Source organism: Globicephala melas, chromosome 5, assembly GCF_963455315.2.
Source record: "Globicephala melas chromosome 5, mGloMel1.2, whole genome shotgun sequence".
NCBI classification, from domain to species: domain Eukaryota; kingdom Metazoa; phylum Chordata; class Mammalia; order Artiodactyla; family Delphinidae; genus Globicephala; species Globicephala melas.
The window spans coordinates 90,549,828-90,572,437 of NC_083318.1; the positions used below are offsets into that span (position 1 = coordinate 90,549,828).

A 22,610-nucleotide genomic window follows, 5' to 3' on the forward strand; every position below is an offset into this window, starting at 1 on the left:
CTTACAGGGACCCTACTGATAGAAGTGCCTTGCTTATGATTAAAACTCCTCCTGACTTTCTGTTAGAGAAATTTATGAAGCCCATGGCCCTCAAATACATCTCTTTCTAACAAAGTCTTACGTATTTTATTCCTCTTCTTCTAACTCATTGAAGAGAGACCTCATGTCTCCTAAAATAACATCCTATACTGATCCAGAAAAGCACTATTTTATATGGTACTATAGTTGTCATTTATAAATCAATATACCTTTCTAATCCTGGAATCTGTTTAATTTTACATTTTAGAATGATGGAAAACATTATAAAAATATATCCTTAATTTTCACTTGGAAAGTATTTAGGCCATGAAAAAGCTTGGCTCTCAGTTCTATAACCAAGAAGTTAAAAAAAGAATTTAAACTTTATAGTATGGTACTTCAAGTTCTAAATTTGAATCTCTATTTAATGTAGGAGGATATTTACACTTTTAAAATATATAGTTACATTTTAAGACTCTCAAAAGGAGGTAAATTGATATCACCAGCAACTCAGTTCAATCAGAACTGTATAAATAAGAAAATAAAAATTGTTAAGCTCATACTAAGGTTTATCACAGAATATTCTAAGAGAACTGAATGATTTTATTTTGGTTCCACTTTTAAGATAACAGAGTTAACAAAGGAACCCCTTTTGCTTTGACCCGTGACTGTTGAAAACCTTTCCAATATATATTACTCTAGGTTGTGACCTACCTCTACCATAAGGTAATCTTCTATTTGCAACTGAAAAACTCAGTCTTCAGAGTCTGCATTCTTAAAATTTCCTCATATAATCGGAGTATATTGATACTGATCTACTGGAATTTATATTTTTAATAATTTCCTAAAATAATGTCCCAAAATATCTTAATTACATCCAATTCTTTTAAACATACATACCTTGACTCCTAACTTATTTCTCCTAATCTAGCATCTAAAAATGCAATAGGTCTTAAACATAATATTTCTTGCAATTTTCTGATTTCAAGAAAAAAATTAATCTCTCCTCCTCTATAAATATCAGACTATTGGAAAGTACCAAGGGCTGATATTTATAGATACAGTTATCTTCAGGGACTGAAATGGAGCAATAGGGTACAGTTTGGTGAAACTGTAGTGTGACAGACGGAGCAAACAGGATGAGAGTCATAGACACTAATCTGGTTTCCAGTCCTCTAAGACCATTCCATACATGTGGTCTATGGTTTTCTAAAATATGTTTGACCGTTGCCTCAAGAGATATTAGATATTGTTAATATATAACAACCAAGACTACAGAAAAAGTACTGTATCCTACTATCTTTTGACATACCCAGTCTTCTGATTTAGAATAACATTTTTAAAATATGAAAATACTTATAAATGAGAATTAAAGGTAATGTATTCACAACACGAGGACAAGCAATGTCTAACTATTCAACTTTAACAAAACTCAACATGTAAATCTTTTGCAGAAGATAATTAATATCAATAATTAATAACAACAGGTAACATTGATTAGGCAACTATTATTGCTGAGGGCTACATTCAGCAATCTGCATATATTAGTTCTAATACTTATTACAATTGCGCAATATATTTTAATTTATTTTTTGCACGATATATTTTTGTTTTCTATTCACAGATAAACGGAGGCTTAAAAACGTTAACTACTAATCTAATAAGTTGATATTGTAGAGCTATTGCTCACACATGTCTATCTAACTGCAAAGTGTATCCTCTTTCTATTACACCACAGTGACCCTCTGGGATAGGCACACATTTCACAGTACTGCATCTATTAATACACACCTGTTGTTTCAAACCAGAAATTTCTCAAAACACTGTCAGACCATGGTAATTTTAAATGTACTTTAAATTGTACCATTCCAATTAATACAACATATTAAGGGAAGCTGGTGGCTTCCCTTAAATCAGACTAATAACCAGGTAACAACTTTCAAAAGACATCATTAATCTAGAAGACAGATAACTGCTAAATTAAGAAGATTATCTGTATCCCTGACATTTCCCTAGGGGAAATTTCCATTGCCTTCCATTCAGAAAGTTGGCCTGGCAAAAGAAAATACAGTTGACCCTTGAACAACAGGGGTTTGAACTGCCTTGGTCCACTTATACGTGTTTTTTTCCTAAAGTAAATACTACAGTACTACATGATCCGCTGATTCTCGGTTAGTTGAAGCCAGCATTGGTTGACTCTGTAGAGGTGGAAACTCTGATGCTGAGGACCCGCATATATGGCGGGCAGACTATAAATAATACACGGACTTTCCAGCGCAAGGAGGACTGACACTCCAACTCCAAAGTTGGTCAAGGGTCAACTGCACAGACTTTTTGAGATCTGGTTAAAAAAAACATGGATTCCCATAGTTCCTTTCTTCTCCATAAAGAAAACTTCTATACCCAACTTATAAAAACATCTCTTTAATACAAAGTTACTTTCAGATCTCATTAAAACCAAAATAGAAAACCTTCATGTGCCATAATTCACTTGACTTTGGTGGTTCAGTCTACCTTAAAATAAAATTCGACAGAATCATTCAACTCATTGTCTCTTCCATATTGTAAAAAGTTTTGCGAAATAGACAAAGTCAGATAGCATTCTTATTTTCAAATGTATCTATCAGCTGGACTTAAAACAAAATATAATTCTTTGCCATGTCAATATATCTCATTTCAAAAGTTTTAAAGTAATATTAATAATGCATAATTTAGATACTTCTGGAAGACACAAATATTTTCAAATTTTAACACAAGCTAGAGAAAAGATCATTTTAATGTGAAAATTTAAAAGAAGTCATAAATAACAAATTGGGGGATACAATAATGCCCTGAAATAAAATAATACCTGTAACATATATTCCTCTTACACATTTAAAAACAGGCAAGCCATATTTCATGATTTATAAACATAAACTTATTTCGCTACCTTCACATTTTATATAAGAGCACATGACAGTCACATTCTCTTAATTGATGGGAGAGTTGTTTTCAATATATGTTAGAATCACAGTTAATTATTATCAAAGATGCCTACCTCTGTAGTGGAAGTCTTGGGACATATCTATGGGAGCCCGTTCTACTGCTGATCTCTTGTAGACAACATGAATCCTTCCCTTTTCTTCCTCCATCTGCTTACCTCTTTCCAAGGGTTCAATGAAATACTCATCATTATCACCTTTTATCATTCCAGCCTAGAGAAAACATAAAATGTATTAACGTTAAAGGAAATATCTATCGTCTTTAGCTCACAAGTAGGTTTTTAAATGGCAAGAATATAATTTTTGAAAACTAATGGGTTTTCTTTCCACTTTTGGTTATAAATGTAAAATGGTTAAGCTATGATTAATATCAGTTATTCATATAAGACAGAAATTCATCTATGGTAGGAATAAAAAATTCATACAAGGTAGAATAAGAGCTTTATATAGGATAAGAATAAGGAAATCATACAATCTATACATTTTGTCAGACTAAAAGAAGTACATTTATATATTCTACTCAGTATCTTATCTCTAAAACAATCTTATGGGCACATAAATTCAAGAAGCATCTCTGATTTCCCATAATAACCCATTGTGGAGCTTCTGTCCATGCATGTCAAGTATCTACATCTTCTGTAACTCATTTACATCTTCCTGCCATGTCACTATGGTATAAGAGGAATGAGTTCCACGGGGCACTCACTACATCAAGTTATTTCGGTCCTTAGTTAGCCTAAGTTTCATTGGAAACCCCGCATTTCTAATATTTATTAATTTGAAGAACTAGCTCATTTGTCCCATATTAATCTAATTTCATGATTTTACATAATTTTTCCTTCTCAAGTTTCATCCTTTTGCATGAAAAGGTTATCTTACATTCAGTTACTTCCTTCCACCTCTCTAGTGTTTCTTTCTGACACGGTTTCATCTTTGGTTTATTTACAAAACATCAGGACTATACTATTCAATACTATAGCTGAAGAGAAATGATGGTTTTGTCTGAAATTTATTCTTCCTTAAGTATCGAGTCCACATTACACTCAAATAGTTATAGTTCATATTCCTACTGTAAAGGTCATACACTAATATGTAGTATTAATTTGAACAGCAGTACATTTATTTGAAAACAAAGTTGAAGAAATAATGTGGTAGTGTAGCATTGTAATTATTTTGAAAATATTTATCAGATCTAAGTCATATTTTTCTTCTGAGGCCCTTATTCTATATTTTCAAATATGAGGTCACTGGCTCATATGGACCATAGGCAAGGCTGGGGGGAATGGTTCCCACCCCTTCTACCCGTTGGTCTAATGGCTCCACCCCTCCATGTCAAGCAGCACAGACATGAAAGGTAGGTAAACCTTGCCGAATAGCATTCGTTTTCAGCAAATATGCCTATGACTATGGCTTTTCTGTTGTAGTCAAGTCTGTCACCCCCTTCCAATTCTGTTTTCTCCCACTAGATACGCTCTATCCCCTCATTTGCCTGTGTAAGCCTCATAGAGAATTCTTAGAAGTTATGGTGTCTCCAAATGCCATTTCTACATCCACCTAGATGTGCTCATACAAACAGCCTTTGAATTTACACCTTGTCTTACAAGGAAAGAGCACTACAGCTCTTTCACAGTGTTTAGCTTTTACCCTCTTGAACAAACTTCTAACCTTCATTACAAAGAACATTGAGCTAGTGGGCATTCAGTAGTAATGCTGATCTTCCAGACACAACTCCAATATTTGGAGTTATTTTCTCATCTGATCAATTACTTTTCCCCTACTCTTGTAGGGGAAAAGTAGTGTTTTCACAAGTGGCCTGATTAGATCTTTACCCTTCAGAGTTGTTTCTCCTGTCAATGGATTCATCTCCTCTACAATACAACTTCCAACATCTTTCTCATGCTTTTTAATTGTCATTTAAATCTCTTTAGCATTAGTGTCATATTCTTAAATCTCATTTTACCAGTAATTTCAACATCACTTTTTTGCCTTGCTCAGGCATGGATGGGTTAATGATGTTCATAAAACAGATTCAAACTAGGCACAAACACAGTAAACATATAACAAGTTAACTGTACCACGCCTAAGGCTGAAATGTCCAGCCTCATTACTAGCACCATCTGTTGGTGGGAGGCAGCGTTAACTGGCTTTGTCATGGAAACGCAGGTCTGTTGATGCATACCTAAGTTTACAGATTGAAGTTTATCAGTATTCATCTTCATTGCAGTCTTTTCTTTGCCCCAGACCCATTCAGTCACAGAGTTCTCTAAAGTCTCTTACATTCTTTTCCCATCTTTCTATTTCCACTGCCACATCCTTAGTTACAGACCTCACCATTGCTTATCTGGATTACAGAAATTGCCTCCTATTGTGAGACTTTCCATAGATCATAAGGATTCTCCCAGATGAGTGCCTAACTCTGGGTGGAAACAGGGTCACTGAAGCAGCCAGCGACCTCTGAACAATGGGCAATGGTTACTGGGGACACTTGAAAGTCATGGGGAAAAGCAGTAAGGATTAACCCACATGCCATTAAAAATCATTTCTACATACCTTCCATTGCAAACACTCAAATCTCAGGCCCCATGATGTTACTTCTCCACTAGATCACAGGTAAAATTTAACACAGCTAACCCTCCCCCTTAGAAGGCAATTGAACATCTAAACCAGGTTGGGGCAATATCAATGGAAAGGCAAAAGCTGGGTCATATGACCACCAATAATTCTATGGACAGGAACTCTGAGAGCCTACCCTTTTATTCATCAATTTAAGCAAAGTTTAATGAAAAAAAAAAAAACCTTATCTAAAGCATTGTACTAGATACCATAGTAAAATTAAAAATTCTCAAAGACATGGTTCATTTACCCTCCAGTTGAGGGCAATCTAGTCAAATAAATAAAATATATGCCTAAAGGTATTCAATGAGGTATGTTATGAAAAGTCTAGAAAGTAAGTGAGATGGCAGTTGAAAGTCAAATCAAGTGAGATTGTTTTCCCACAGGCCTGCTGCACAAGCAAACTGTCAATAGGAGCTGTTGATTCTCCATCTGAAATTTTCTAAAATCTATTTCAACTGAAATCTCCCTAGGGCCCATGGGAATTTCACTTTGGCCACTGCTGTTGTTCACACTGTCTCACATTTTCACATAGCATAGCAGCCAAAATTGCTTTTTCAAATTATCATATTATTTTAGGCAAACTAGAATGTGGTGACAAATAGACTGAATATGTAATGGCTCAAAACATCAGGTGCTCCTTTCTTGCTCACATAAAAGCTCAGAACAGTTCTAGGTCAGCTGGGAGGGGGCTTTGCTCCACACAGCCATGCAGGGCTCGAGGCTGATGGTGGCTCAGCCATTTCAATACAAGCTGCCCAGTCAGAAAGGGAAACAGCAGGAGGAAGCACCCATGGGAGATTTTTATGAGCTGGCCCTGGTACTCACCACTACCACTTACTTCCACAGGTAGTATACAGTCACATGGCTGGCTCACAGCCAACTGCAAAGAGTGTCAGGAAATGGAATCTGGCTGTGTGCCCAGGGAGAAAAGACAAACGTTTTTTGATGAGCAGATGGCAGTCTCAACCTCAAATAAGATCATGTCACTCCTTTGCTGGAAACACTTCAGCTGCTTCTCACTGCACCTAAAACCACACTCCTCACCATGGCTTTCAAGGCCTGCATCATCCAGCCCTGCCTATGAACCCCAAGCACTACCACTCTCCCATACTGACTGTGCCCCAGCCTTTGGGGCCTTTGTTCAGTGTTGTTTTTCTTTTGATATTCCCAAGCTCTTTATAGCCTCAGGCTTTTGAAATGCTGTTGGTTCTACTTAGAAGGCTCCTCTCCTACCATTCCACACTTCCCTTAGCTGGCTAATTTTTATTCACCAGGCCTCAGCTTAAATGTTGCTTCCTTAGAAATGATTTTCGGACTTCCTCACCCCCATGTAGATTAAGTACCCCTATCTAAATGAGGATCCATCTTAGCCGTTCATTCTGACTCACGGTCCTTAACACAAATGCCAGGTTGTTTTACCTAAATGTTAACTTTATGATTCTCTGTCTCCCCTGTGGCAGTGTCAGCTCCTGGGGCAGACCTGTACCTCTTAATTCACCTTTGTCTCCTTCAGCACCAGCACAATGGCTGCACAAAATACGTCTTCAATACATTTTCTGATGAAAAGTGACATAAATGAATGGTAAAAGGGAGGGGATGAAGAATTTTTAGAGACTTATGGTGGTCTTCAAAAGGTGGAAGGATTGCCGTACTGGCGATGTGAGAGGAGGCATTAGACGTGAGACAGCTCAAGCTTGAGCAAAGGTTGTGAAGTGCGAAAGCCCAAGACGTGCTTGAGGACAGTGGGTAACCCGTTCATTCAGAGCAGAGTCTGTGCAGGGCAGTTCTGGGAAATAAGGTTACGGAGGCCTTGTGTCATCTCGTGTCTGAATTTTAATTTGTAGAATGGAGAACAACAACTAAGGTTGATCAGATGGACCAAAACAAAGTGGTGTTTAAAGATTTATCTGATGATTAAGTTCCAGAAGGAAGAAAGAACTACGAAAAAAGCAAGCACGGGGCTAAAATCAAAGTTCAGGTGGCAAAAGTGGCAATGTGAACAGAAAAGAGGAAAGAGAAAGGAAAAAGGAATGAATTCAAGAGTGATGGGCTTCCCTGGTGGCGCAGTGGTTGAGAGTCCGCCTGCCGATGCAGGGGACGCGGGTTCGTGCCCCGGTCTGGGAGGATCCCACGTGCCGTGGAACGGCTGGGCCCGTGAGCCATGGCCGCTGAGCCTGCGCGTCCGGAGTCTGTGCTCCGCAACGAGAGAGGCCACAGCAGTGAGAGGCCTGCGTCCGGCAAAAAAAAAAAAGAGAGAGAATAGTAAAAAATAAATACTTGGTCGCCTGTTAAAATGTAAGCTCCTCTGCTCAAAACCTTCCAAGGGCTCCCCTTCCACGCAGATCAGTAATCAAAGTCCTTAGGATGGCCACTCTCAACACCACCACCTCCTGGGCCTCATCTCTTTACTCTTGCCCTTGTTGGTTCCACTTTAGCCACAGTGGGCTCCTTGCTGATCCCTGACACCCCAGGCACGTGCCCTCGTTAAGACCTTTGCACTGGAAAGGCACTTTCCACTTGCACTTTCCTTTCTTGGAATCTTCCTCCCCCAAAATTCCACATGTCTAACTCTTTCACCTCCTTTAGTCCTTGACTAAGTGAAGCACACCCTGATCACCCACCTGCTTCCCCCACCCAGCACCCCAAGCCCTCTTACCCTGCTCATCTTTTCCATTACACTCACTGCTTCTAACGTACTAAATAACCTAATCATTTATCATGTTCCTTGCTCATTCTCAATCTCCCAACACTACCCTGCTGGTCAGGAATTATTTTCAGTCTGTTCTGTTCACTCTGTATCCCAAGTGCCTACAACAGTGCCTGGCACAAACTAGATGCTCAATAAATATTTGTGGAATGACAAAATGAGAAGAAAAGGAAGAGAAGAAGATGCAATCCAAGATGACTCCTAAATTTTGAAGTTGAGTGACTAGGAAATTAATGCTTTTGTTCACAGAAACAGAAAGCTACAAGGGAAAGCTAACTGGAAAGGCAGGAAGAAGATTAGCCTATTAAGCATGTTCACTTGGGGTAGGGGTGAAAATGCCCAGCATGCAGTGGAGAGACGCAGAATTGTTATTCAGAAAAACTGTCATAGCCATAAGTATATTGGAAATGGGATGCATATTCTCAGAAGCAATAGCTGAAACTGTTTGGGGAAAAGAACGAATAAGAAAAGTTCATAAAGAGATTTGAGGGAGGGCCAATAGCAAATCTTGGGAAATGATCACAGAACCTTAGAATATTACTGTATAGGAAATTCCTAAGATCTGAACTCGGAACCATGGCCTACCAGGCCCTACATGGCCTGACATTGCCTATTTTTCTGGCTTCTCCTAATGCTTTACACCTTGCTGTTTCTGCTCTAGCCACATGGTCCCCAGCCTCACTGGCACTATCCCCACCTACATAAATTAGCTTCCCCTCCCCTCTCTATCCTAGACTTTTTCTTTTCAAGGCATTACCTACATGATTGTCTGTTACCCTTTTGGAACGTAAACTTTACCAAGCACAGACTTTGTCAAATTCACTACTGTATCCCAGGGCCCAGAACAGTGCCTGGCTCAAAGCAGGTGCCTAATATTTGAGGGAGGGCGGGAGAAGAAATTAATGTAAGAAATGGCCAAATTGAAATAAAACATCTTAGAAGGAAACTGAAAAATAATGGCAAGACATATGAGAGGGAAACAGAGTAGAGTGTTATAGGCATCGAAATAGGAGAGAGTTTCATCAAAGTAAAAGTAACTGCAGTGAAGATGACACAAAGAATGAAGACTGTGAGAAGAAAACTAGACAAACAAAAGTGTCTAATTAGAGTACAGTGGGGGTTGAAGAGATATTACAGTGAATTATGGAAAGAGCAGGTGATAAAGCCACACATCAATATATTTCAGATCCTAGACTATTCAGAGACATTATAGGTAGATACTTCCACTGCTCTTCCCACCCCACCATATTGATTTTTCTCCTTCTGTAGCTACCCAAAATGGAGTGACTATTTAAAAAGTACTCTCCTGTTTATTTTACAATCTAAATGGCCATCAAAAGATAACTGGCTTAAAAGGATGGGCTGTTTGGGCTTCCCTGGTGGCGCAGTGGTTGCGAGTCCGCCTGCCGATGCAGGGGACACGGGTTCGTGCCCCGGTCTGGGAGGATGCCACGTGCTGCGGAACAGCTGGGCCCATGAGCCATGGCCGCTGAGCCTGCGCGTCCGGAGTCTGTGCTCCGCAACGGGAGAGGCCACAACAGTGAGAGGCCCGCGTACTGCCAAATAAATAAATAAGACAAATGAATCTATATACAAAACAGAAACTGACTTATAGACATAGAAAATAGACTTATGGTTACCAAAGGGGAGAAGGATGAAATGAGGGGCAAATTAAAAGTATGGATACAAACAGAAACAAACTACTATACGAAAATAGATAAGCAACAAGGATTTACTGTATAGCATAGGGAATTATATTCAATACCTTGTAATAACCTATTATGAAATATAATTTAAAAATAAATATATAACTGAATCACTTTGCTGTACACCTGAAACTAACACAATATTGTAAATCAGCGATACTTCAATTAAAGGGGAAAAAAAGGTACTTATGCTTTCAGACAAGACGGACCCATGCAAAAAATCATCAGTACTAATAGTTAAGTAGTAAAGGCTCTTTTATCCACTAAGATATTCATTTAGGTAGTCACACATTCAACAAACATTTCTGGAAGCTCAAAGACCATGCATTGTCATACCCTCATATTAAATAACTCACACTCCTGCTCTCAGGTCCTCACAATTTTATTTCACAAGATACAATGTACTGACTTAAAAGAATAAAACCCAATATGTGTAAAATAAAAATATCTCAGACTATGACATTCTAAGCATTGGTATTATTTACAATGCTGCCAGATATTTACAACTTTTGAATTATAACAGAAATATTTAGAAATATCACACACGAGATTATATATGGTCATAAAGGATTTTGTTTAAACAGATGCAGTCATTTCTTATCTATCTCTAATGGTATTTAATTGATGTATGGTACCAAGACAATATTTCATAAATTTCCCTTTATGACACAAAGTCCTCCACATTTACCATTCTGTGATATCATGTAACAATATAGGAAATATTTATGGTATTTCTCAAACTATTTTCCAAAATTTAAAGATTACTTTTTAAAATATTTACTCTGTTTAGTACAGCATTAAACACATTATATTAAACATATTTTATTATATTTAAATTTTCACACAATCTCTTTGACATCAATTTATAGGGGATATTTATAAAACTGTGATCTGTGCTAAAAAGCCAGCTGCATAATTTCCCTCCCATCTGGTCAACTCTTCCAGCTACATCATTCAGCTCAAACACTGCCAAGAATCCAGAATTAAGCCAAATAGCTTCTGAGCATGGAAACAGCTATCAAAAAAGGCCACCCTCCTTACTCACTAGGAGAGGTCCTTTCAGCCATATTTGACATCCAGTTCTACTAAACCAGGTTAGATGGTTTCCTAATCCTCATCAGAATGCAAATGGGAAACAAGAGAATGGGTGTGGGGTCCAAGGAGTTTCAGATGAGATAATGTCTATGAACACCCTTTGTAAACCATAAAGCCCTACCACAAATGTGAAACTCTAGTCTTTATATGTTGACAATAATAAACATCAGTCACTAAGAAAAGACTAAATTGTGTTCAATTTGGTTTAAAATGAAAATCAATATAAAAGACATTTAAAAAAGTTTCAAAAGATTTACTAAGGTTTTTTGAAAATTCTGTGCCAGATATTCTAAAAACCTTATGCTATGGAAACATTCTATTTTTAGTTGTGACACCTAAATGTTGTTTTACTGCAATGATTTTCAAATCTATTAAGGAAGGAAAGGAGAGCAAGGGAGCTTTTTTTTAGAATGCCAGGAAATACGTATCAAATAATGTGATACATAATTGAAGCTGAAGCTAACTGAATATCCATTATTTTGTATTAAATTGGTTACAATCTTATACTAAGTCATAACATAGAAAAGTAGTAATAAGTTTTAAATGTCTAGTTTAAGTTTTCATTAAACTAATTTAATTAAACTTAGTTTAGTTTTGAATGTCTAGAGGAACACTGAGAAAATTTTATATTACTTTGTGTATGTATGTGAGAAAGGATAAATGTAAATGTAATATTCAAGAAAGACTATCATATACTGTAGTGGTACAACAACTCCATCTTAGCTCACTAAGGTTCATAAAAACACATTTTGAGGCTTCCGGGAAGACGGCGGAAGAGTAAGACGCGGAGATCACCTTCCTCCCCACAGATACACCAGAAATACATCTACACGTGGAACAACTCCTACAGAACACCTACTGAATGCTGGCAGAAGACCTCAGACCTCCCAAAAGGCAAGAAACCCCCCACGTACCTGGGTAGGGCAAAAGAAAAAAGAATAAACAGAGACAAAAGGATAGGGACGGGACCTGCACCAGTGGGAGGGAGCTGTGAAGGAGGAAACGTTTCCGCACACTAGGAAGCCCCTTCGCGGGCGGAGACTGCGGGTGGTGGAGGGGGGAAGCTTCGGAGCCGCGGAGGAGACCACAGAAACAGCGGTGCGGGGGGGCAAAGCGGAGAGATTCCCGCACAGAGGATCGGTGCCGACCAGCACTCACCAGGCCGAGAGGCTTGTCTGCTCACCTGCCGGGGTGGGCGGGGCTGGGAGTTGAAGCTCCGGCTCCGGACCGAAGCCCCGGGAGAGGACTGGCGTTGGCGGCATGAACACAGCCTCCAGGGGATTCGTGCGCCACAGCTAGCCGGAAGGGAGTCCGGGGAAAAGTCTGGACCTGACGAAGAGGCAAGAGACTTTTTCTTCCCTCTTTGTTTCCTGGTTCGCGAGGAGAGGGGATTAAGAGCGCTGCTGAAAGGAGCTCCAGAGACGGGCGCGAGCCGCGGCTAAAAGCACGGACCCCAGAGACGGGCATGAGACGCTAAGGCTGCTGCCGCCGCCACCAAGAAGCCTGTGTGCGAGCACAGGTCACGCTCCACACCCCTATTCCGGGGAGACTGTGCAGCCCGCCACTGCCAGGGTCCCGGGATCCAGGGACAACTCCCCCGAAGAACGCACGGCCCGCCTCAGGCTGATGCAACGTCACGCCGGCCTCTGCCGCCGCAGGCCTGCACTCCGTGCCCCTCCCACACCCGGCCTGAGTGAGCCAGAGCCCCTGAATCAGCGGCTCCTTTGACCCTGTCCTGTCTGAGCGAAGAACCGATACTCTCAGGCGACCTACACGCAGAGGCGGGGCCGAATCCAAAGCTGAGCCCCTGGGAGCTGTGAAAACAAAGAAGAGAAAGGGACATCTCTCCCAGCAGCCTCAGAAGCAGCGGAATAAAGCTCCACAATCAACTTGATGTGCCCTGCAGCTGTGGAATACATGAAAAGACAAGGAATCATCCCAAATTGAGGAGGTGGACTACCAGAGCAATATTTATGATTTTTTCCCCTTTTCCTCTTTTTGTGAGTATGTGTATGCTTCTGTCTGAGATTTTGTCTGTATAGCTTTGCTTCCACCATTTGTCCTAGGGTTCTATCCGTCCTTTTTTTTTAATAATTATTTTTTTATTTTAATAACTTTATTATATTTTATCTTTATTTTATTTTACTTTATCTTTTCTTCTTCCTTCCTCCCTCCCTCCCTTCTTCCCTTCTTTCTTTCTTTCTTCCTTCCTTCTTCTACTAATTCTTTCTTTCTACTTTTTCTCCCTTTTCTTCTGAGCCGTATTGATGGGAGGCTCTTGGTGCTGCAGCCAGGAGTCAGTGCTGTGCCTCTGAGGTGGGAGAGCCAACTTCAGGACACTGGTCCACAAGAGACCTCCCAGCTCCACGTAATATCAAATGGCGAAAATCTCCCAGAGATCTCCATCTCAACACCAGCACCCAGCTTCACTCAACAACCAGCAAGCTACAGTGCTGGACACCCTATGCCAAACAACTAGCAAGATAGGAACACAACCCCACCCATTAGCAGAGAGGCTGCCTAAAATCATAATAAGCCCACAGACACCCCAAAACATACCACCAGAGGTGGACCTGCCCACCAGAAAGACAAGATCCAGCCTCATCCACCACAAGCACTAGTCCCCTCCACCAGGAAGCCTACACAACCCACTGAACCAACCTTAGCCACTGGGGACAGACACCAAAAACAACGGGAACTACGAACCTGCAGCCTGTGAAAAGGAGACCCCAAACACAGTAAGATAAGCAAAATGAGAAGACAGAAAAACGCCCAGCAGATGAAGGAGCAAGATAAAAACCCACCAGACCTAACAAATGAAGAGGAAATAGGCAGTGTACCTGAAAAAGAATTCAGAGTAATGATAGTAAAGATGATCTAAAATCTTGGAAATAGAATACAGAAAATACAAGAAACATTTAACAAGGACCTAGAAGAACTAAAGATGAAACAAACAACGATGAACAACACAATAAATGAAACTAAAAATACTCTAGATGGGAACAATAGCAGAATAACTGAGGCAGAAAAACGGATAAGTGACCTGAAAGATAAAATAGTGGAAATAACTACTGCAGAGCAGAATAAAGAAAAAAGAATGAAAAGAGCTGAGGACAGTCTCAGAGACCTCTGGGACAACATTAAATGCACCAACATTCAAATTATAGGGCTTCCAGAAGAAGAAGAGAAAAAGAAAGGGACTGAGAAAATATTTGAAGAGATTATAGTTGAAAACTTCCCTAATATGGGAAAGGAAATAGTTAATCAAGTCCAGGAAGCACAGAGAGTCCCATACAGGATAAATCCAAGGAGAAACACTCCAAGACACATATTAATCAAACTGTCAAAAATTAAATACAAAGAAAGCATATTAAAAGCAGCAAGGGAAAAACAACAAATAACACACAAGGCAATCCCCATAAGGTTAACAGCTGATCTTTCAGCAGAAACTCTGCAAGCCAGAAGGGAGTGGCAGGACATATTTAAAGTGATGAAGGAGAAAAACCTGCAACCAAGACTACTCTACCCAGCAAGGATCTCATTCAGATTTGATGGAGAAATTAAAACCTTTACAGACAAGCAAAAGCTGAAAGAGTTCAGCACCACCAAACCAGCTTTACAACAACTGCTAAAGGAACAAGAGAAGGAAAAGACCTATAATAACGAACCCAAAACAATTTAGAAAATGGGAATAGGAACATACATTTCGATAATTACCTTAAATGTAAATGGACTAAATGCTCCCACCAAAAGACACAGATTGGCTGAATGGATACAAAAACAAGACCCATATATTTGCTGTCTACAAGAGACCCATTTCAGACCTAGAGACACATACAGACTGAAAGTCAGGGGATGGAAAAAGATATTTCATGCAAATGGAAACCAAAAGAAACCTGGAGTAGCAATTCTCATATCAGACAAAATAGACTTTAAAATAAGGAGTATTACAAGAGACAAAGAAGGACACTACATAATGATCAAGGGATCGATCGAAGAAGAAGATATAACAATTGTAAATATTTATGCACCCAACATAGGAGCACCTCAATACATAAGGCACATACTAGCAGCCATAAAGGGGAAATCGACAGTAACACATTCATAGTAGGGGACTTTAACACCCCACTTTCACCAACGGACAGATCATCCAGAATGAAAATAAGTAAGGAAACACAAGCTTTAAATGATACATTAAACAAGATGGACTTAATTGATATTTATAGGACATTCCGTCCAAAAACAACAGAATACACATTTTTCTCAAGTGCTCATGGAACATTCTCCAGGATAGATCATATCTTGGGTCATAAATGAAGCCTTGGTAAGTTTAAGAAAACTGAAATTGTATCAAGTATCTTTTCCGACCACAACACTGTGAGACTAGATATCAATTACAGGAAAAGATCTGTAAAAAATACAAACACATGGAGGCTAAACAATACACTACTTAATAACGAAGTGATCACTGAAGAAATCAAAAAATACCTAGAAACAAATGACAATGGAGACACGACGACCCAAAATCTATGGGATGCAGCAAAAGCAGTCTAAGAGGGAAGTTTATAGCAATACAATCCTACCTTAAGAAACAGGAAACATCTTGAATAAGCAACCTAACCTTGCACCTAAAGCAATTAGAGAAAGAAGAACAAAAAAACCCCAAAGTTAGCAGAAGGAAAGAAATCATAAAATTCAGATCAGAAATAAATGAAAAAGAAATGAAGGAAACAATAGCAAAGATCAATAAAACTAAAAGCTGGTTCTTTGAGAAGATAAACAAAATTGATAAACCATTATCCAGACTCATCAAGAAAAAAAGGGAGAAGACTCAAATAAATAGAGTTAGAAATGAAAAAGGAGAAGTAACAACTGAGACTGCAGAAATACAAAAGATCATGAGAGATTACTACAAGCAAGTCTGTGCCAATAAAATGGACAACCTGGAAGAAATGGACAAATTCTTAGAAATGCACAACCTGCCAAGACTGAATCAGGAAGAAATAGAAAATATGAACAGACCAATCACAAGCACTGAAGTTGAAACTGTGATTAAAAATCTTCCAACAAACAAAAGCCCAGGACCAGATGGCTTCACAGGCGAACTCTATCAAACATTTAGAGAAGAGCTAACACCTATCCTTCTCAAACTCTTCCAAAATATAGCAGAGGGAGGAACACTCCCAAACTCATTCTACGAGGCCACCACCACCGTAATACCAAAACCAGACAAGGATGTCACAGAGAAAGAAAACTATAGGCCAATATCATTGATGAACATAGATGCAAAAATCCTCAACAAAATACTAGGAAACAGAATCCAACAGCACATTAAACGGATCATACATCATGATCAAGTGGGGTTTATTCCAGGAATGCAAGGATTCTTCAATATATGCAAATCAATCAATGTGATACACTATATTAACAAATTGAAGGAGAAAAAACCATATGATCATCTCAACAGATGCAGAGAAAGCTTCTGACAAAATTCAACACCCATTTATGATAAAAACCTTGCAGAAAGTAGGCATGGTGGAACTTTCCTCAACATAATAAAGGCCATATATGACAAACCCACAGCCAACATCGTCCTCAATGGTGAAAAACTGAAACCTTTTCCACTAAGATCAGGAACAAGACAAGGTTGCCCACTCTCACAACTCTTATTCAACATAGTTTTGGAAGTTTTAGCCACAGCAATCAGAGTAGAAAAGGAAATAAAAGGAATCCAAATCGGAAAAGAAGAAGTAAAGCTATCACTGTTTGCAGACGACATGATACTATACATAGAGAATCCTAAAGGTGCTACTAGATAACTACTAGAGCTAATCAATGAATTTGATAAAGTAGCAGGATACAAAATTAATATACAGAAATCTCTGGCATTCCTATACACTAATGATGAAAAATCTGAAAGTTAAATCAAGAAAACACTCCCATTTACCACTGCAACAAAAAGAATAAAATATCTAGGAATAAACCTACCTAAGGAGACAAAAGACCTGTATGCAGAAAATTATAAGACACTGATGAAAGAAATTAAAGATGATACAAATAGATGGAGAGATATACCATGTTCTTGGATTGGAAGAATCAACATTGTGAAAATGACTCTACTACCCAAAGCAATCTCTAGATTCAATGCAATCCCTATCAAACTACCACTGGCATTTTTCACAGAACTAGAACAAAAAATTTTGCAATTTGTATGGAAACACAAAAGACCCCGGATAGCCAAAGCAATCTTGAGAACGAAAGAAGGAACTGGAGGAATCAGGCTCCCTGACTTCAGACTATACTACAAAGCTACAGTTATCAAGACGGTATGGTACTGGCACAAAAACAGAAACATAGATCAATGGAACAGGATAGAAAGCCCAGAGATAAACCCATGCACATATGGACACCTTATCTTTGATAAAGGTGGCAGTAATGTACAGTGGAGAAAGGACAGCCTCTTCAATAAGTGGTGCTGGGAAAACTGGACGGGTACATGTAAAAGTATGAGATTAGATCACTCCCTAACACCATACACAAAAATAAGCTCAAAATGGATTAAAGACCTAAATGTAAGGCCAGAAACTATCAAACTCTTAGAGGAAAACATAGGCAGAACACTCTATGACATAAATCACAGCAAGATCCTTTCTGACCCACCTCCTAGAGTAATGGAAATAAAAACAAAAATAAACAAACGGGACCTAATGAAACTTCAAAGCTTTTGCACAGCAAAGGAAACCATAAACAAGACCAAAAGACAACCCTCAGAATGGGAGAAAATATTTGCAAATGAAGCAACCGACAAAGGATTAATCTCCAAAATTTACAAGCAGCTCATGCAGCTCAATAACAAGAAAACAAACAACCCAATCCAAAAATGGGCAGAAGACCTAAATCGACATTTCTCCAAAGAAGATATACAGACTGCCAACAAACACATGAAAGAATGCTCAACATCATTAATCATTAGAGAAATGCAAATCAAAACTACAATGAGATATCATCTCACACCAGTCAGAATGGCCATCATCAAAAAATCTAGAAACAATAAATGCTGGAGACGGTGTGGAGAAAAGGGAACACTCTTGCACTGCTGGTGGGAATGTGAATTGGTTCAGCCACTATGGAGAACAGTATGGAGGTTCCTTAAAAAACTACAAATAGAACTAACATATGACCCAGCAATCCCACTACTGGGCATATACCCTGAGAAAACCAAAATTCAAAAAGAGTCATGTACCAAAATGTTCATTGCAGCTCTATTTACAATAGCCCGGAGATGGAAACAACTTAAGTGCCCATCATCGGATGAATGGATAAAGAAGATGTGGCACATATATACAATGGAATATTACTCAGCCATAAAAAGAAACGAAATTGAGCTATTTGTAATGAGGTGGATAGACCTAGAGTCTGTCATACAGAGTGAAGTAAGTCAGAAAGAAAAAGACAAATACCGTATGCTAACACATATATATGGAATTTAAGAAAAAAAATGTCATGAAGAACTTAGGGGTAAAGCAGGAATAAAGACGCAGACCTCCTAGAGAACGGACTTGAGGTTATGGGGAGGGTGAAGGGTGAGCTGTGACAGGGCGAGAGAGAGTCATGGGCATATACACAGTAACAAACGTAGTAAGGTAGATAGCTAGTGGGAAGCAGCCGCATGGCACAGGGATATTGGCTCGGTGCTTTGTGACAGCCTGGAGGGGTGGGATAGGGAGGGCGGGAGGGAGGGAGACGCAAGAGGGAAGACATATGGGAACATATGTTTATGTATGACTGATTCACTTTGTTATAAAGCAGAAACTAACACACCATTGTAAAGCAATTATACCCCAATAAAGATGTTAAAAAAAAAAAAAAAGACCTGTATGCAGAAAATTATAAGACACTGATGAAAGAAATTAAAGATGATACAAATAGATGTAGAGATATGCCATGTTCTTGGATTGGAAGAATCAACATTGTGAAAATGACTCTACTACCCAAAGGAATCTACAGATGCAATGCAATCCCTATCAAACTACCACTGGCATTTTTCACAGAACTAGAACAAAAAATTTCACAATTTATATGGAAACACAGAAGACCCCAAATAGCAAAAGCAATCTTGAGAACGAAAAACAGAGCTGGAGGAATCACGCTCCCTGACTTCAGACTATACTACAAAGCTACAGTTATCAAGACAGTATGGTACTGGCACAAAAACAGAAAGATAGATCAATGGAACAGGATAGAAAGCCCAGAGATAAACCCACGAACATATGGTCACCTTATCTTTGATAAAGGAGGCAGGAATGTACAGTGGAGAAAGGACAGCCTCTTCAATAAGTGGTGCTGGGAAAAATGGACAGGTACATGTAAAAGTATGAGATTAGATCCCTCCCTAACACCATACACAAAAATAAGCTCAAAATAGATTAAAGACCTAAATGTAAGGCTAGAAACTATCAAACTCTTAGAGGAAAACATAGGCAGAGCACTCTATGACATAAATCACAGCAAGATATTTTTTAACCCACCTCCTAGGGAAATGGAAATTAAAACAAAAATAAACAAATGGGACCTAATGAAACTTAAAAGCTTTTGCACAGCAAAGGAAACCATAAACAAGACCAAAAGACAGCCCTCAGAATGGGAGAAAATATTTGCAAATGAAGCAACTGACAAAGGATTAATCTCCAAAATTTATAAGCAGCTCATGCAGCTCAATAACAAAAAAACAAACAACCCAATCCAAAAATGGGCAGAAGACCTAACTAGACATTTCTCCAAAGAAGATATACAGACTGCCAACAAACACATGAAGGAATGCTCAACATCATTAATCATTAGAGAAATGCAAATCAAAACTACAATGAGATATCATCTCACACCAGTCAGAGTGGCCATCATCAAAAAAATCTAGAAACAGTAAATGCTGGAGAGGGTGTGGAGAAAAGGGAACCCTCTTGCACTGTTGGTGGGAATGTAAATTGATACAGCCACTGTGGAGAACATTATGGAGGTTCCTTAAAAAACTAAAAATAGAACTACCATATGATCCAGCAATCCCACTACTGGGCATATACCCTGAGAAAACCATAATTCAAAAAGAGTCATGTACCAAAATGTTCACTGCAGCTCTATTTAAAATAGCCCGGAGATGGAAACAACCTAAGTGTCCATCATCGGATAAATGGATAAAGAAGATGTGGCACATATATACAATGGAATATTACTCAGCCATAAAACGAAACGAAATTGAGCTATTTGTAATGAGGTGGATAGACCTAGAGTCTGTCATACAGAGTGAAGTAAATCAGAAAGAAAAAGACAAATACCGTATGCTAACACATATATATGGAATTTAACAAAAAAAAATGTCATGAAGAACCTAGGGATAAGACAGGAATAAAGACACAGACCTACTAGAGAACGGACTTGAGGATATGGGGAGGGGGAAGGGTGAGCTGTGACAAAGCGAGCGAGAAGCATGGACATATATACACTACCAAACGTAAGGTAGATAGCTAGTGGGAAGCAGCCGCATGGCACAGGGAGATCGGCTCGGTGCTTTGTGACCGCCTGGAGGGGTGGGATAGGAGGGTGAGAGGGAGGGAGGCGCAAGAGGGAAGAGATATGGGAACATATGTATATGTATAACTGATTCACTTTGTTATAAAGCAGAAACTAACACACCACTGTAAAGCAATTATACTCCAATAAAGATGCTAAAAAAAAACAAACACATTTTGAGAATCACCATTTCACTGTGTTACTTCTTCCAACGTTTATTCTATCACTGTGTCAGTAAAGCACATTGCCTAGTTCCAGTTTATCATTAGAATGGACAGATGTTATTATATTGAATATGAATATGATTTCCATATCTTTCCTGAATTTCAGGGAGTATTTCAATGACATCCCCCAAATTTCTACAGAGAAGGCATTAGAGAAGGCAACATAGTTGAGAAAGGATGGAAAAATAGAATAAGGAGAAGTGACACAGCCATATTTGTTAACCAAAGGACTATTTATTTACATAAAGAAGCTTATTGTTTGGGATGCACTTGGATAAAGTTTATGAAGATTAAGAAATAGCTAAAGTATCCCCCAAGCCATGTTACCAGTTTCCACAAAGCCTTCCCTTATTCCAAAGCCAAAAGTAATTTTTAGCCTTTTTTGGACTTCCAGCATTTTATCTATATTTCTATGGTACTTATCAGTGTCAATATTATAATTATTTACGTCAACTGTGCTAGTGTCTGGAAAGTAAGAGATGTTGGTAAGATGTCAGCTGAACTAAACTATAAACGTAATCAAATTCAATATTTATCTTTGGGTTTGACTGGCATTTCATTCAACAATGATCCCTCTGGATGACTTCTGAATCTCAGCAGCATTCAACATAGTCCTCTACTGAGGAACTGATGACACTACATATATATTTGCAGAATCTTTTCCTTGAAAGGAGTGAAAGGCCCTCCACAAGGCAGGTGTTTTAGTTGGAGTCCTAAATTTAGAAAAAAAAAGATATGCCATTTGACTCAACTAATCTTGACTCCATTAATCTTGATTCAATTAATCGCTAAAGCAAATGGGTCTAACCTTAACCAGTGAACACTAGACATCACCATTTCAGTTCCTTAGTTATACAGCATAAACTCCAACCCTCAGCTGTCTGACTCTTATGAAAATCTAGGTTGCAAGAAATAAAATTCTAGGAAGGTTTCCTGAAGGTGAAAGAATTTTCTATATATCCAGTCTCATTGCTTTATTTTTTCTCCTCTCCATTACCAGCCCTGCCTCCATCCAGCCAGGCTGCTGTTATTTGGGTCCCTAGTAAGACTGTTTTCATTCAACTATGTAAAGCACTAAAACATCACCCTATGATGAAGGAGATTACACAAAAGAGTCCTAGGAAGCTCATTATCTTTATAACAGTATGTTTGTTGTTGAAGACCTCTCTCAATATAATACTCTGTTTGCTATGTGAGAATCCAGGGGAAAAAAATCTGTCAGATTTTAATAATAGGAACAGTTTTTCTTCTTCTTCTGAAAAACTGGTTCAATTTTATTTTATAAGCACTTCATATTATGTAATTAACCGATATCTGTGAGAAAACTCAAAGTCAAATTTGTATTCTACCTTTAAGAGAAACTTGTGTCATGAAACCGTGGATACTGAACTTTTATTGGACATTACTTTTCCTGCTCTTGTTTTCCCTTCTGTTTTCAATATTTTACTGTGTGAATGCATATAAACTGGCCCATATCTTTACCACATTTAAGGAGGTAGGTACTTGTTGAGTTGAAGTACAAGACTATATACTGCAAGCTAAAACTAAGACATTATGGTTTAATTTGAAACAAGAAAGTATATTTTTCTGAAAATGTGTAAATTATAGGATTAAATGTATTAACAGTGTTTACTTAGCACTATTCAATATTTCACAAATATCTGAGTTGTCCTAAAGAAGTTGAGGGTGAATTATTTTT

At 38.6% G+C, this 22,610-nt stretch overlaps 1 protein-coding gene across 1 annotated transcript in view; it reads right to left on the minus strand.

The window, feature by feature from the left end:
• Positions 1 to 22,610, minus strand: part of ADAMTS3 (ADAM metallopeptidase with thrombospondin type 1 motif 3) — a 291,139-nt gene that overhangs the window by 147,296 nt on the left and 121,233 nt on the right. The window contains exon 4 of the mRNA XM_030877826.3: positions 3,056 to 3,212. Within this exon, the coding sequence (XP_030733686.1) occupies positions 3,056 to 3,212 (157 nt within the window). The remainder of the gene's footprint in view (positions 1 to 3,055; positions 3,213 to 22,610) is intronic.